The sequence below is a fragment of the Solanum verrucosum genome, unplaced genomic scaffold (assembly GCF_900185275.1).
Source record: "Solanum verrucosum unplaced genomic scaffold, falcon-dt-bn FXZP01000118.1, whole genome shotgun sequence".
Classification (NCBI taxonomy): Eukaryota; Viridiplantae; Streptophyta; class Magnoliopsida; order Solanales; family Solanaceae; genus Solanum; species Solanum verrucosum.
The window spans coordinates 2,210,535-2,228,220 of record NW_026020568.1 but is presented as its reverse complement, the minus strand read 5'-3'; the positions used below and the strand labels follow the sequence as shown (position 1 = coordinate 2,228,220).

The window sequence follows — 17,686 nt, the reverse complement described above, 5'->3', positions numbered from 1 at the left end:
AGTTAGAAATAGGCATGCTTAGCTCAACATCTCATGTAGACATAATTGATGGATTAAATTGTCTTAAGGTACTTCAAATTATGATAGCAAATATGTTGAGGTCATAAGGTGACATTCATATATGTGTAGTCCAAATGGGAGAATGTTAGAATTTTTTATGGACTTACATAAATTCGTGAAGATTTATGTCACTAATTTGGGGTTATACGTAATTTCAAAAGAAAAAGGAAGAAGAGATAACTAATAAATACCATGCCTAAAATTAAGTCAAGAAATACACTAATAAAAGATGTACTTTTAAATTTAAAAACAACTATTAAATAAATAATATAGATATGAATTATAATTTTTTGAAAATTATAAATATGTATAAAAATACATTACGCATTTTTACCTTGCTATGTTATTTATGTGTGATAGGCTATTTATGTCAATTTCAATAGGTGGAAAATAGGTTGAACTTAGACCCATATTCTAAACCTAAAACCCATACCCATATTATGGATTCAATTTACGAAATTAGTGCGACTTTAGTCTTTACATCTTTCTCTTTACAGCTTCGCTTCTCTCTTCACTCAGCGCCCCCCTCTCTGCCCTTCTGATTATCGCAGACAAGAGAAGAAGAAGAAGAAGAAGTTAATAAGCTTCTCACCAGCTCTCCAACCGCAACTGCTCTCTCTCTGGTACTGTTCTTTTTACTTACTTTTTTTTTTTTGCTGAGGTAAGGGGTTTATAGGCCAATTACCTGTTTGGCTGTTTCTAATTGCGTAAGAAGAATTTCATTTAAATTTGACGTGAAAGAGTTGAAGCACCTACCTGTAAGCCAGTGGCGGAACCAAAATTTTTACTTTGTGTGTCAAAATATAAAAAAAGTAGACACGCGTTGGAAACAAAGGAAGTCTACATATAGTATATATATATAACTAAAATTTTGACATAGCTACATAGTGTAATTTTTGGTGAAAGCTGGGGCTCGGCAGAAGAATTCTCAACATTAGCTAAACATATTTGTTTTTGTGTGTGATAAATAAAATGGGCTATTCTGAAATTAAAAAAAATAAATTGTTATATGATTATTAGTTTAGGTAGAGATATTGATGGAGGCTATTAATGATTCTTGTGATATAAGTTCGTGAAAAGGCAAACTTCTGTTGTTATTTGGGATACTTATGTGAAACAGCGTTCGTAACAGTGAGGGAAGGTTAAAGCAAAGAGCAGAATGCAAGATTTGTGGTAAAATTGATATGGCAGGTTGTAAGGTTGGCACTTTAAAATTGAAGCATTATACTTTTAGTTTTGCAGAACATAAAGGAATAGGGACATCCACTTGTATTTAAAATCATACTGTAAAGACCATATCGAGAAATACAGCTAAGTCATATATTTTGAAGGTATGCACAAGGGAAAAAATGTCTGAAAAATGAGCTTAAGCATGAATGCGCTGAACAACCTTGATGTATCTGGCCTTGAAGTTTAAGTTGTTATTTTGGGATTTAGATCGTTGCTGAAATAATTGTTGCAAAGATGTGAAGTCTCCCAGTATGTTACTAAATTAGCTTGAAAAACAGATGGACTTGTATTGGGGCAAACTGCAAAGAGACATGTTTTGAAGTTTGCCAGTATGAGTTGATTTTATGTTCGAATTAGTAATTGGAATGCAGAAAATTAAACAAATAAAAAGATCAAGCACAAAATTTGCTAATAGATACTGAAGCTAAATTAGCTTTACAAAATATAGGTTGACCCATGCAACCCATTTCAACCCGTATTAAATATGGTCTGGTTGGTTTGAACCTATTTTTACTCAACTCATCTTCAACCTGCCCAAACCCATCCCGGCCATTTGTCAGCACTAGTGTATTCTAGTTTTCGCTTTAAAAAGAATTAACTTCCTGAAAATTTAACCGACTTAACTATAAAATCCTTTGGTGCGTAATATAGTTTTAAGTACTATAGATTATAGGAAAGGGTTTTGTTGATTTTTCTTTGTGGTGCAAGTTTTGGATGCAAGCTTCTATACTGTCTGGTAGGTGCTAGCTATGTTATTTGTGAAGGATGCTGACACTTTTTGTTGCATCTCAGCTAAAATGGCTGGTCCCAAACTCGGTAAGAAAGTGGGTTCTAAATTAGGGAAACCCCCAACCAAGAAGAAGCAGAAGAAGGAACCTTTGCCACCTAAGCCACTGGAAAAGGAGGATCTTTTTAGTGACGGTGAAGGAACTGATGGAGATTTTGAAGAAGATGGAGGTTCTCGTGATGAAGAACAACAGGAAATGAACTCAGATTCTGACATGTCTTCTGACTTGGATGACACCTTTGCTGCTGATATATTAGCAAGCGGTGATGCTGGTACTGTCTTTAGTGCATTGGTATTCCAATTTTAGCCATCCATCATGATTGATGACTCACTAAACATTTTTCTTCGCTTTGTCATTTATGTTGCAGACGATGGTTCCAATGTTCATTCGGATTCGGATGTAGATTCTGATTCAGATGCAGATGATACTAATCTTGTAAGGAAGTCAAAAGCTATTGATGATGAAAGGAAAAGAGAGGAGGAGGATGGTGATTTAGAATTGCAGCTCAATATTAAAGAAGAAGCTGATGAGTTCAGACTGCCAACAACTGAGGTTTGCATAATGTTCAAGTTCTTGATTAGAGGTTTTACTTGTCAGATACTCATGCAGGGAAAAATTATGAATGCTAAATATGTCATTTTAACTTTAGGAGCTCGAAGAAGAAACAAATAGACCCCCGGATCTCTCTAATCTCCAAAGGAGGATAAAAGAGAGTGAGTTTCTTTTCCTTCATCTTCCCTTTCTGAATTATCTTTCTTCGGAGGAAGTAAGTTTCTCATTCACATATAATAAAATAAATGCAGTTGTTCGGGTGCTTTCAAATTTCAAGTCATTGAGGCAAGAAGATGTGACACGTAAGGATTATGTTGATCAACTTAAAAGGGACTTGGGTTCATATTATGGATACAATGATTTTCTCATTGAATCGTTAGTGGAGGTAATTCTAAGTCAAAGTAGTCTAGACTCTGCACCTTTTGCGTTTTCAAGTTGCACTTTCATTTAAATCTGGATTTCTTGATATGTGACCTTACTGCAGCTGTTTCCCCCTGTTGAGTTGATTGAACTTATTGAAGCATTTGAAAAGCCCCGGCCAATTTCTCTGCGGACAAACACTTTAAAGGTCATGGTTTCTCTGCCTCTTTTCTCTCTTTACCTTTTGTTGCTCTAATGGTTGACTCATAGTTTATTGCGTCGACCGGATTTCAGACTCGCAGACGGGATTTAGCAGGTGTTCTTCTTAACAGAGGTGTCAATTTGGATCCACTAAGCAAATGGTCAAAGGTACAAGGATTAACTGTGGTTCTCTGTGTTTTGTTTGGGTTGACCCATTATTTAAGTATCAATTTGGATTTGTTATTTCTTATTTTTATATGTATCATTACTTATTTCAGCATATGCATTGTTTATTTTGTAGGTTGGACTAGTTGTATATGACTCTCAAGTTCCAGTTGGTGCCACTCCTGAGTATATGGCTGGTCACTACATGGTATCCTGACATTACACTTTAAATGATGTCTTTTCTCTTAGTACTCAACTGTAATGCTTATTTCTAATAAATAACTTGCTTACAGCTCCAAAGTGCGAGTTCGTTTCTGCCTGTAATGGCCCTTGCCCCTCAAGAGAATGAACGTATTGTTGATATGGCGTAAGTAAATAATTTTGTCTAACAAATGTTTGCTTCAATTATCTATCACTGAATTTTTCACCATCCAATATGTTTTTAATTCAGATTTTTTTTGATTTATTGCTCTTTCATAATCTTAAATGTATTGGTAAGAAATTAACAAGCTTGATCACTGAAAGAGTTGTCCGGTGTATATTTAGATAGTATAGGAAAAAACTAATTGAGAGAAATAAAGCATCTTCTGTTCCTCTCACTTGCAATTTCTACTTTCTTTAAATCAGCATCTTTGTGTTGGATATAGCTTTGTCAGTCTTAGGTTTAACTTATCTATTTTTAGTATCTTCTTGTGAGAGGAAGCCAAAACAATTTATGTGAACTTTTTAGTTATTAGCTCAGTAAGCAGAAAAGTGGATTTTTTTGGTAACTTTGTTCTTCTAAAGTGGGAAAACTTGTAAATGGTGCAGTGCTGCTCCTGGAGGCAAAACAACTTATGTTGCTGCACTGATGAAAAATAGTGGTATGTATTCATTTACAGTCAATCATGTTGTATTTTTGTGAAGAAATCCATTTTCTCCATAATTCATCCATAATTTCTGGAATATGTATGGTTGAATGAATTTTCAATACATTTTTCTCCCCTGGTGTTAGTATCCATTATCTTCATTTCCTTGAAAAATATCTTTGTTTTTACATTTCTTGCACTGCTTATTTCTAATGCAGTGAACCAAAATATACTGGGTGCTTTCGTTCTATTTTACTATGCTCTCATGTTCATTGTTCTTACCCAAAGTAGTTTGTGTGAAACACCGTGTTCTATTTTTGTGAAGTAATCCATTTTCTCCATAATGCATCCATAGTTTCTGGATACCTATGGGTGAATGAATTTTAAAAACATTTTTCTCCCCTGGTGTCAATATTCAATATCTCCATTTCCTTAAAAAGAATTCTTAGTTTTTCCATTTCTTGCACTGCTAATTTCTAATGCAGTGAACCAAATATACTGGGTGCTTCTGTTCTATTTTACTATGCGCTCATGTACAATTGTTCATCATTCTTACTCAAAGTAATTTATGTTAACTTGTGCTGCTAATCTGTTTGCTTTCTGTAGTGAAATTTCTTCAGTTTTTTTGTTGGTTCTCAAAAATCAGTTGTATTGAATGAACATCTTATCCTGATGTGTCTTATATACTTACCTGTTATTTGTCATCAGCTTTTGTGACATGATAATGTTTGCCATGATAGTTTTTCTAACTTTTCTCCTCCCTTGTTCTGCTTTTGAAGTTATTTGTAAGCAACACTGTCTTCCAAATTGGTTAATAGCATTTTCCATTTCTATCGTCTGAATGACACTGACACATTTCACCTTGGGAAATTAGGTATTATTTATGCAAATGAGATGAAGGAGTCGAGACTTAAATCACTCACTGCTAACTTACATCGCATGGGGGTAACAAACACCATTGTCTGTAACTATGATGGAAGAGAGGTTAGACTCGGACTATTTTGCGATCTCCCATTTTAGAACTTGCTGCATTTTATTTGTACATTTAAATTTCATGCTGGACAATGTTGTTCTACTTTCTTGCTCATTTTAAGCTCTCGTTCTTGTTGGCTGGAGTTGCTATGTAGTAACGTCATTGAGCTACAGGGACTGATCTGACAGATTTTGTTGGACTTGGGTCTCTGTTTCTTGGTTTACCTAGTTATAATATATGGACAAGTCCTCTGATCTAATACCTTACCTGGGAATCATTACAGCTACCTAAAGTCTTGGGTCAGAACACTGCCGATAGGATTTTGCTGGATGCTCCCTGCAGTGGCACTGGGGTACGTAGTAATGTTTGATGTACATGTTTGCCTGAAATAATTTTTAATCAGATGAAGTTCGTTGGTTCTGCAGGTGATTTCCAAGGATGAGTCTGTTAAAACTTCCAAAACTGCTGCAGATATACAAAATTGCTCACATCTGCAGAAGGTATAAATTGAGTTCAACGTGTAAATTTGGTGATTTTGTGTCATCCATATATCTAGACTTGCAATCATGAAATTTCAATGAACTGGTTGTATGCTTGTCATGCTTCATTAGAGAACTCGTATACAACATATCGCCAGCATCTGACTTCACTGGATGTTAGAAAACACTGGTTTCTGAAAAATATTTAAGTTTTGAGAGATTAAGTTGCAAGGAAAATTGAACGTTATCTTTGTTGTTTTTAATTATTGATTTCATCGATCTTATTTGTTGTATGAGGGAACAGATTTTGCAATTCTAGTAGCCTTATTGCCCTTATTTTTGGGTGTGTTGTTATCTGTACCCTCCCAAAGTAGGAGGGTGTTGATGATATTGGAAGGCTCATCTCCCTCCCTCCTGCAATAATGTTAATTTTGCTCCATAATGTTTATGCTTATCTTATATTCCATGTTTCACATATTGATGTCGCTTACTCGCCTCTGAGAAACCTGTTTCATGGTCAATTTTCATTTGCAGGAACTGATACTTGCAGCAATTGACATGGTCGATGCCAACTCAAAATCAGGTGGATACATAGTGTATTCTACCTGCTCCATTATGGTTGATGAGGTATCTTTTAAAACTTATATTTCTTATGAATCTTATAAAAAAGGGTACCCTCCTAAGCAGTGGCGGAGCCAGGATTTAGATTGAGGGGTGTCAAAATATAAAGTAGTATGCACACAAGTTGTCTAAAATGTTAAAAAAAACGCTGAAAGCCTTTAAAAAAAAAGGCTTCAGCAAGGTTCGAACTCCCAACGCCTAGGTCAATGACAAGGCGCAACTTTGTAGCCCCTGAACCGCTGAACCAACACTTCAACTTGTTTCAGGAGTGTCAATTCTAATATATATAGGTATAAAATCATAATTTGACTTACCTATACAACGTAATTTTCCGATGAAGGGGTGTCGCTTGACACCCCTCGGGCAAGGGTAGCTCCGCCCCTGCTCCTAAGTGTTTGTATGCATATCAATTTCTACTTATTTGCTTAACTTGGGCTGCAGAATGAAGCAGTTATAGACTATGCACTCAAGAAGAGAGATGTTAAACTCGTGCCATGTGGACTTGATTTTGGGAGGCCCGGGTATAGCTTGTGCCATTTATGTGCATTTACTTGAAAGATTGTTTAATTCTACAGCTAATTATAGCTGCTTTGAATTACAGATTTGTTCGCTTTAGGCAGCACCGTTTTCACACATCTTTGGACAAGACACGGCGATTCTATCCTCATGTGCACAACATGGATGGATTCTTTGTGGCAAAGGTATGCCGTTTCATTTGGTGATAATTTGTGTTTGTCAATAGCTGCATAGCAAATGCATTATTTAGGAACTTCAGTTTAGAGAGAACTATGGACCAACGAGAAGGATGAGAACAGGGACGGAGGTAGTATATAACATGTGGGTTCGACAGAAAAGTAGCTTTGGTTCAAACCCTGTAATGTGTTAAAAAATCACTAAATATGTGTAGAACTTAAATTTAGAACCCAGTTACTAGCACTTGAGGCCATGAACTAGAACCCAAAACTCTTATGGTTCAAGTCCTGGATCTAACTCTGGATGGGAAGTCTTTCGGAATGAAAAGTATCATGTTGAGAGAGCTCTAATGCAGGAATCAGAGTTCTACCTTTATAGGTCAATGATGTCTATTCTTAACATTGATCGCAGCACCCCAAGTGAAGTACTTACAAGGAGAACAGGCCACATAAATTACTCTGCCTTTGCCATATCACTCAATTCTCCTGTGAAGTCCTCTCTTTTCAAATGATTTTTCCCTTTTTGGTGTGCTTGTTTCCATCAACCATGAAAGTTTTGAACACTAAACACACTAGGTGACCGTTTGGCCATGTTTCATTGTGAAAATACAACTTGGTATATAACTGATCAGTATGGATTCTTTGACTTCTCAAAAAAAAGAAAAAATCCTTCTCAATTTAATTATTAATAAGAATAGCCACGAGATGATCATCTTAGGTTGATCCTTTTGTTGACGGATGCTCTTATCGTAGTCTCTGAAGGATGAGAACCAACTATGTATCATCTACATTGAGAATTCAAGTATTGTATAATGTCATTAGTCCGATCCTTTATAGAAATTACCTGTATTAACGAACTTGCAAAATTTGAAAAAAATAGTTTTTTTTTGTTTTCAAAGTGAAAAATGATATTTGAAAATTATAGGTTTTGTGTGCATCTCCTAAGTTCTGAGACTGTTGTAATCGCGTATATATCTAGCTTAATCATGCCAAGCAAACATTTCATTTTTTATGAAGCTTGTGGAAATTGAAATGATTATGATTTTCTTCATAAAAGATTGAAGAAATGGTTACGGTTTCTGGGATTCAAAAATTAATTGGGACTGACGTGGATGTAAAAATTTATGAAAGATTATAAACCATCTTCTTTGAAGTTGCTGCAAGTTTGTTTCAGCTGAGAATATTTTGCCCCACGTGCCCCTTTTTTTTCCAGTTGAAAAAGATGAGCAATTCTAAGTCTGCTGCAAAAGCGTCAGCTCAGTCCGAAGAAATACAAGATGCTGATTCCATTGATGAGAGCAGTGACCAGCAGAATGCTGAAGGGGATGATGACAAGCATTCAGAGCAAGAAGGCATTGCAAAAGAGAACGGAAAATTGAATGAAAAAGCAGCAGCTGATAAAAAGAGGAAGAGAGATGTCCAAAAGCATTCAGATAAAAAAGGTGTTGGACAAAACGGTGGTGGGACTAAAAATGGGAGGGCAGAAAACAAACCGGTGGCACCAAAAAGGAGGGAAAAGAAGAAACCCCCTCCTAGAGAAGAAATCGCAAAAGCTAGGTATAGTTCTTCAGTTCCACAATCATGAGTTGATGATATAAACACTGATGTGCTCATGGAACCAAGCTAATTTCATGTCATATAACGTATTCTTGTCTTATTTTTACAGGGAAGAAAAGAGGAAAGCTCTTAGGGAAGAAAAGCGAAAAGCCACAATGAAGAAAAAATCTGGAAACAAGTGAGTTCTCTGTAACATGCAGATGATATTTTCTCAAAGGCGACATGAATGAACACAAAACTAAAGATATAACTCAGGTATTATTACCAGCTGCCAGCTAGAGGTAATATATCTTCTCGTTGGTTGATGACTCCGAGATAAAGAGGGTTGGAGATCATGTATGATTTGCTTTAGGAAAAAAAAAAAACCGAAAACTAGGATTTGTGGTTGTACGAAAACTACGAATCCAAATTTTGTATCTGTATTTGATGTTATACTTTTTCCTTTTGGGAGTGAGCAATGAAAACTAAAAAGAGCAAAGTAGTTTGTCTTATTACAGTGCCAATTACTAGGGTTGGAATGTTCGAAAGACTAATCTATATATAATGCTAGGTGATGTTATATATATTGTAGTCTGTATTAACTGTATCAAAGCAATCCATATATCAATTGACAACCATAACAAAGTACATAAATAAAACATAGACAACTCTAGCTAGCTAGAACTCAGCACAAGAAAGAAGTAACATCAAAATGTGTTAGATGTTGTTCATGCAGTACTAGTTCTTTCATTATTCTTCATTGTAAGGTTCTCTCATGCTTTAATAGGATCAATTAGCACTATAGAGATGACGTCTTTCAAGTTATTTTTCGAAAAAGTATAAGCATCTTCGTCTTTATAAAAAAACTCTGCAACCCTCGTAAGATTGAGCACTGGCATAAGCAAAACTCTTGGTACTGTTGTAGGTTTTAGACATCCTCTATTCAAATCCTTCCAATTATTCTCTATTATTTTCCTTATCTCCATGTAAGCTTCTTCTTTTGTTGCACGATGCTCATTCATGTAACATTCGATACCCGAAGCTACATCTCCTCTTTCCACCTCTATCTGTATCCATAATATAATTAGACAAACAAGTTAAAATAAAAAGAAATATTACTTCATATTCAATTTGTATGTCACACTTAGCTTCCTATTAATCCTTGAGTTATTATTTACCCCTACAATATAATACCTCATGCGTTACGAGATCATTCAGTAATCTTGCAATGATACACGAAGATACAAGAATTGTAGGTTCATTCGATATCCAATCAAAGGCGTCCTTAGTTGCTACATCTCCCATGCCTAACCAAGAAGTAGTAGCAAGCAATAGGTAAGTACTTGATGGAATTCCATTCTTTATATACTGTTCCATTGTTGGCACATCCTTCGCATGATACCATTTGGCCTCTTGGAAGTAAGCCCTCAACAACTTCTTCATCTGAATAAAGGAACAAAATAAATTTACTAAATTTTAACAAAAATATAAATTAATGTGAGCCTATAATTTCAAAATGTTATGGATTTAAACAGTAACAAGCTTTGAATTTCTTTTAATTAATTACCTCAGTTATGGAATAGTTGACTGAAAATGACTTAATTTCAAGATTTTCCAATTCTGTCTCCACTTCATTGTAAACTTTTAGAAGAGCATGGTAGGAGACCTTCATATATAGCGGTAATTTCTCTGAAGCATCAATGTCCCACCTACATTTCAAATATTACATCAATTTCCACAAAAAAAATGTAATTAGCTACGAACTTAATCGCGAATTCATCATTGAATTGCTTGTCGCTAATAGAATATTTTGAAAATTCATCACAAAAATGTTAGTAAGCTATTGATCGATGTGAGAAAAGATCGAATTTAAACCTTTCAATTGCCGTTGTGAGTAGAGTAAGTTCATCAAGTGTGCCATAAGTATCATAAGTGTCATCCATAATAGAACAGAAGCACAGCACTTTGGTTAATATTTTCCTAGCAACACTATATTGAGGCTCAAAGTATACACCTAAACTCCAAAAGTATAATTCAACCACTCTGTCTCTTGCAAAAGGTAGTGCCTGCACGATTTCCGATTCTTTCCACCACCTAAAATGTAAAGAGGAAATACTCGTAGGAATTAATTATGCAGGTATTAGGATTTCATCATTTTCTTACTCAATAAGGGAGTGTGTCAATTACCTTGTGATATCACATAGCTCCCTTTTGTGCAACCTTTGTAAGATGTTGAAGTCCAATTTAGCAAAATTTAGTAACATTTCATTGTGTGATTCATCTTCTTGGTAAAATGATATGTATTTCCTCGTTCCTACCCTCACTATAATATTGTTGATTGGAAATTTCAGTGCGTTACTGACTTGAGTCGCAAGGGGATCGCTCAAATTAGGCAAAATTAGCTTCAAATGAGTAGTGGTGAAAATAATTGCTTCATCCAGAATTTCTTCATCATGTACTCTGAATTGCGCTGCCTCGTACAAGCTCAATAATCCTTGTACGTCGCTGGCCAGTGCTTCCTTGTAACTTCCTTGCTCGTTAATGAATTTCCTAAAAGCATCTGCTCAAAAACATATAAGTGACCTGATTATGCAAATATATTTTTCACCAACTTAAACTCATCGCATAATGTCTAGTTGATATATGTGTGTGTATGTGGGGGAGGGGGGGTACGTACCCGATGAGACATAATAACCTTGTTGCCTAAGTAATCGAAAGCTTAGAGCAACAGCATGAAGGTCACTTTCACCAAATTCACCAATCCATTCTTCATAATCATTAAAGATTTCACTCAATGATTCCTCAATACAATGTTCAAAATGGTATGCCACTCCAAGCAATTGTATTGTGTTGATGAGGTCAAGTTTTTGCAAAGATTTGGAAGGAGACATCCCTAGCATTTTTCTCACTCCTTCTTTTTGGTCTTCATGTTCCTTCTCTTCCCATTCATTGGTTCCCTACACAAGTAAATTTCAAAATTTGTTACTATGCTATCTATACATATGATTTGTTAAAAATCATGAATAATATTCACAATATAAATCAAGCAATTAATTACCAAGAGATTAGCATAGGTAAGAAAATGGTCTCCCCAAACAGAAGGATGATGATTGGCACATCGACGTGTAATCTCCACTTCACCACAAAATCCAACCATTTTTCTTCTTCTTTAAAGTTACTAGATAGTGAAGAGAAAGAAAAAAACAAAATTGAACAAATAGGTGTTAGTTTGAGCTCAAATGACAAACTTATAACGACCCGTAGGAAGGAAAATGGTTTCTAGAAAAAAAAGAAGTTTTTTTTAGTAGATGTTTGGACGTAAAAATTGTAAAATTTGAAAGAAAAAAAAAGTAATATTTGTTTTCTGAAGTTAATTAAAATGGTAATTGAAAACATATACCACACTTACTAGTCACTTTTTATAAGCAAAATATGCATATAGCAAGCTACTTCCATGCAACACTGAATTATTAAAAGAAAATCAGAATATACCTTCTAATTTCTTGCTAGTTACTTGGCTCTCTTTTAAAACTAAGAAAGTGTGTCCCTGCTATTTATAAAGCTTTAGAATACCATTAAGTTAATTAATAATCCATTCTCCGTTCAATTTTACCTGTCCATTATTTTAAAATGAGATTTTCATTTTTATTACTTGTCACTTTTGATATGTATCAAGAAAAGACAATTTTTTCATATATTTTCCAAATCATTTTCAAGACTTATTACTAAATATTAATTAATAAGAATAGTGTGATAATATAGTCATATCAGTTATTATTTTGTTAATAGGTACTCCTTCTGTTCCTTTTTGTTTGTCATGTTGCGCTTTTTGAGAGTCAAATTGTCTAATTATCAAAGCTAAATTAGATTACATTCATTTAATATTTTAAAATAAAATTTTAAATATTCAAAAGCTATATGAAAAGTACTATAAATTACAACTTTTTCTATCAATATGATGAAAAAATATATCTACAAATATTTAGTTAAAATTCATATCGTTTAACTCTAAAAAAAAAATACTATGACAACTTAAAAGAACTGAGTGGTATGTTATATCCAAACATTACAAGTGCTCATCATATAATAAAGTTCGTATACTAATTAACAGTCAATGAAAGGCAGTCGTTGTTTAATAGAGGTGTGCATTAATGAATGACACCAATTCAAGTCCATTTTGGGATCTCATTTGAATCCTCCCTTGTTTTTGCTCTAACAAGTGGATTAAATGCTACTTTCTCTCCCTTTTAGCTTTTACTCGTTCGGTCTATTTTTAATTATCATTATTTTTTTATAGAGTTAAATTTTGATTATTATTTTACGATATAATTTTTCATCATATTGATATGCAAAAAAAAATACAATTTATACATAGTTTTTTTCGTATAGTTTTTGAATAGCTGAATTTTTTGTTTAAAATATCAAATTAGTGTAATCTAATTTAACTTTAAAAATTAATCAAATTGACTTTCAAAAAACGCAACATGACAATTAAAAGTGGAGGGAGGTAGTATGATTTACTCTTTTTTTTATTAGTCTAAAAAAATGATGTACGGGTCTTTTCGTTGCATTCACTTACAACAAGAAACAACCACCAGTGTTTGGTGCAGCACTTGCATTTTGGTGTATTCTTCTTTCTTTCCTGGTCTTTCGTTCCGTCATATTCCTAATAACTTATCCAGGATTTGAATTGATGTCCTCTCATTGATTCCTCCTAAATTGCATTGATTTATCCTAAAGATTTCATTTCAATTGGAATTTGGTTATTCACCATGTACGAGGATCCCCGCTAAGCATATTTCTATATATTAATAATAATTTAAGTTAAAAAATTCTCATTTTATCTTAATGAAATGATTTATAGTCACATAAACATCTATGAGTTATTTTACACCATAAATTTCATAAGTCTTTCTTTTTTTCGTAAACTCTGTAGCAAGTCAAATTACGTCACATAAATTAGAACGGAGGAAGTACATAAATTTTTTATAAAAAAAATTGGAATTACACGTTAATAAGCACAAACAAATTGTTTTCGAACCTGAAACATTTGGTTAAAAATGAAGGAGAACTTACCACTCATAAATTAGTTTAATTCGCAGCCCTTACAAAGTTATTTTTAATTCTATGTCATTTTTATTAAAAAAAATATATCTTTAATTTACATATAAAATCTTGAAACAGTCATTTTTTTCGTTTCAGTTGTCTAAGTTTGATAAGAAATTATGTTCTTCATGTGGTGTATAACGTGGTACACAGTAGGAACGTTAATAATATTTAATATCTCTATTTTATTTTATATAACGTATTCCTTCTTATGTAACAATTTTAAGAAAAGTGAAAGGATACCTTATTTTTAAAATTTATTGTCAAATAAAAATAAATAAAATCTCACTACAAATTAATAAAACTCGTTGCGTCTGTAAGACTATGATGGAAGAATCACTTGTTTAAGAACATGATTGAAGATAAAGAAGTTATTGTCATGGTTAAACGTCAAATTCAGAGAAGAAATTAGAATTTTAATTTTATGAATCTTAAATTTTATAATAACAATTTTAAATAATAATAATTAATTTTTAAATTTAATATTTTATATATATTTAATAAGTTTATTATTTGTCTTCGTCCTTGTCAAATCCAATCCCTTTCAACAGACACACTAATTAATCTTCTAGAAAAGTCGTGTACCCCTTCGTTTCCTAAACCCGCTACTTAAAACCCACTTGCTTGTAAAAATTATTTTTTTGCTTATAAATTATTTCTAACTCACTTTTCTTTATTTTTGCAATAACCATAACCATATATAACTCAAAAAATAATAGTTTTAATTTTATCTTTAATATGATAGCTTCGAAAACTTTAATCCTAACCTCAATTATTGATGATATTGAAGTTATTTATGAGTAGTTGAGGGTGAACTAGGATATTCAAACTGATCATGAATTTTTTGTTTTTTTTTGTTTGTGTCTCATGCAATTAATGCAAGTTGCGTGGTGATTTGGGTCTTTATAAGTTTTGGGTCACTAATTTGTGAAATAAGCTTTGGGTCTTGTACAAGTTGTGTAGTTAATTATATGAGGCACATAATAATTTTTTTTGTCACCAACAACTCTTTTTGTCCACTTTTATTTGTTATTATTTCTTTTTATAGAGTCAAACTATAAAATTTTGACTAACATTTTACAATATATATTTTTTCACTAAATTAATATGTAAAAAAATGCAATTTATAATATTTTTCATATAATTTTGTAATATCTAAATTTTTTGTTTAAAATATCGAATTAATATAATCTAATTTAACTTTAAAAATTAATCAAATTGACTTTTGGAGGATATAGTGAGGCAACATTGGGCCTCATATTTTGTGGGCTCCTTGAATTTCGCTTATTAGGGAAGCGCTTTTTATTTAAAAAAAAATCATATCAAGGGTTTGAATTTGAAACTTCCTGTTAAGAAAAGAGAGATCTCATTCACTGCACCATATTCTTTGACCATGACTTTGTTTTTTGTTAATACTAGTGAAGAAAAATTCGTGTTGTATAAATAAATATTATTTTTTAGGTGGTGTTAGTTGAGTGATTTTAACTTTTTTTTAATTGAAAATAAGTTATATATTTTTCTGTGATCGTAAATTATCTCATTATTGTAAATAAATATTAAAATATTATTAATATTGATAAATTTTAAGTGATGTTTGATTAAATGATTTTTAAGTTTTGCTCTAAATTTAATACAATATATATATATATATATATATATATATATATATATATATGATCTTGGAAGGAAAACATGAGTTCACGTGAACTCGATGACCCCCTCTTGAATATGCCAAGATCCTCCAAAGATTTTTATTTATTTTGGTCCTACCTAACATAATAATTAATAGTGAATAAAACATGTTATGCACGAAAGAGACTCGTAGCTCCTTTGGAATTAAGTACCAAACATGTCAAAAGAATTACATTAAGCTAATTCAGGGTTCTTCAGCTCTTGCCAATAAAAACTAAATTATCGATATTGTTTTTTAAGAACAACAAATATTTTGCTCCTTATAAATACACCTTAATTCTTTCGTATAAACATCACCAACGCACAATGATGTTTTTATGTTGATAAAAAAAGATAGTTTCAAATATATATAGTAATTAGGGGGCGGCCGTTCGGTCGCCTATGATACTAGGACCAATAGGTAAAATACCCAACTTTGGTCGGATTTGCTGTTGCGATACTAAACTTTCATGAGGACCTATTACCTCTCTAGACTATTTAATACCGTATTTTAAACATATATATTTGCCCACATGGACATAAAAAATAATGCAAAATTATAAATAGTAATGTGTCCATGTTGGCACATATATACCTTTAAAATACACTATTAAATAGTTCAGGGGGTAAAAAAATACGATATTAAATAGTCTAGGGAGGTAATAGGTCCTTGTGAAAGTTTAGTATCGCAATGACAAATCCGACCAAAGTTGGGGTATTTTTCAGACCCTTATCCCTAAATACAATAAAGTAACTAATTTACAATAAAAATTATGCGGATAAGCAAATATATACTAGTTAATTAGCTAACATAACTATAGTTTCCATTAATTACCATTTGCAACTTAATTTTAGCTATCATTATGTGCGTCTCTCTCTCGCCTCTCTCCTCTTTTATACATATAAAAATACAAATTATACATATACAACTATATTACAGATATACATATACAATTCGCCTCTCTCCACTTTATGTCCTCTCTCGCTCGCATCTCTTCTCCCTCTCCCAATCTCGCTCACCAAATATACAAATACATATGTATTTTAGTTATATATATACAATTATTTGATAGATTTACATATACAATTCGACAAATATACATTTACAATTCATCTTTCTCCACTCTATGCCTTCTCTCGCTCGCCCATCTTCTCCCTCTCCCAATCTCGCTCGCCTATCTCCTCCGGCCTCTAACATGTAGCTACGAATCGTAATTAGCAAATTATAGCTATGAAACCTAATTAAGTTTACTTTAGTGGCTATTTGCGAAATTTATAGTAAAAAATCATAGAAAATAAACACTGATTAGACAATATAGTTCACCTATACACTGAGTATACATTATTATACACTCAAATATAACTTTATTATACATGAAATATACACTGGTTATTCAATTTCGACCAACTCAAAATCACCTCTAGGAAGTCCCGAATTTTAGATATGAAATCCTCTTGACATTTCGAGTCCTTTGATATATAATTCACTTGAAATGATTCACATTTGCGGTACGATAAATTTTTAAATCAAAATTTTGAAATTTTTTTTATCATGAAAGAAGAAGGAAGGAAGACCAAAAGCAACAACGAGAAAAGGAAAAAGAAGAAATATATCGTAACTTTAGAACAAATTTAATTTATTCATAGGTCAAACTTATAATCTTACTATTCTAGAAGAAAATATAGTTGAAAAGTACATAATTCGTATTTCAAATTTTGATAAATAATACTTTGAAGTAGCCAAAAAAATATTTTGAAATCAAGTCTTGAAACTTCTAGAATTAGATAATATTGTTTTAACTTTTAAGTAGTATAGTATTTGCTATTTTTCTTATTTGGCTATATTGATAGTTTTTAAATTATTTGTTTAAAAATTTAATATGTCAACTAGAAAATATAAATCTGATTATGACTTTATAACTTAAAAAAAAAAACTTAAAATATGAAATTAGCTATAAATTTGTTAGCAATTCCTAGCTAATTCATTGCTAAAAAGCTTTTACCAGATTGAATTTTCTTATAATTTATAGCTAAATAAGATTAACATAAAATTTGTATTGTTCAGTTATAAAAATTTTATCTGTCGCGAATCTTTATTCTCTAATAATATTATTTGTTTAAAATTCAAGGTCTCTTATTAAAATTTAAATTTTAAGTCATAAAAACTTAAGCCGCCCCTAATTCATAGTCTTCATTTACACTTTATGTCACTTGTATGATGTGGAAATCTTTAGCAATTGGAAATAGTACCATTAGACAAGTCTTTTGTTTCTAGCAGCTAAAATACCATACTATATATTTTTCAAGGCTATGTTCTTAATAAATAAATCTAATCATGTCTGTTTGTTAAGATCCAATCTGCCATTAATGAATATATAAATTATTTAGTTCTGATCTAAGCCTT

At 32.3% G+C, this 17,686-nt stretch overlaps 2 protein-coding genes across 2 annotated transcripts; one reads left to right on the top strand and one right to left on the bottom strand.

The window, feature by feature from the left end:
• The first annotated feature begins 524 nt into the window (after nt 1-524).
• Nucleotides 525-9,012, top strand: LOC125810489 (26S rRNA (cytosine-C(5))-methyltransferase NOP2B-like). Its single transcript, XM_049489958.1, has 18 exons — nt 525-683; nt 2,083-2,349; nt 2,446-2,630; nt 2,728-2,791; nt 2,882-3,015; nt 3,115-3,198; nt 3,285-3,359; nt 3,493-3,564; nt 3,650-3,723; nt 4,167-4,219; nt 5,079-5,188; nt 5,461-5,529; nt 5,603-5,677; nt 6,191-6,283; nt 6,719-6,798; nt 6,879-6,978; nt 8,183-8,526; nt 8,636-9,012. The coding sequence occupies exons 2-18, from the start codon at nt 2,088-2,090 to the stop codon at nt 8,706-8,708; spliced, it is 1,947 nt and encodes a 648-aa protein (XP_049345915.1). The 5' UTR covers nt 525-683; nt 2,083-2,087; the 3' UTR covers nt 8,709-9,012.
• A 51-nt stretch (nt 9,013-9,063) lies between these two features.
• LOC125810491 (sesquiterpene synthase 15b-like) lies at nt 9,064-12,067 on the bottom strand. Its single transcript, XM_049489960.1, has 8 exons — nt 11,998-12,067; nt 11,564-11,683; nt 11,183-11,462; nt 10,693-11,065; nt 10,381-10,599; nt 10,073-10,214; nt 9,700-9,948; nt 9,064-9,572 (listed from the first exon to the last, which is right to left on the bottom strand). The coding sequence occupies exons 2-8, from the start codon at nt 11,660-11,662 to the stop codon at nt 9,279-9,281; spliced, it is 1,656 nt and encodes a 551-aa protein (XP_049345917.1). The 5' UTR covers nt 11,663-11,683; nt 11,998-12,067; the 3' UTR covers nt 9,064-9,278.
• Between the last annotated feature and the right edge of the window lie 5,619 nt (nt 12,068-17,686).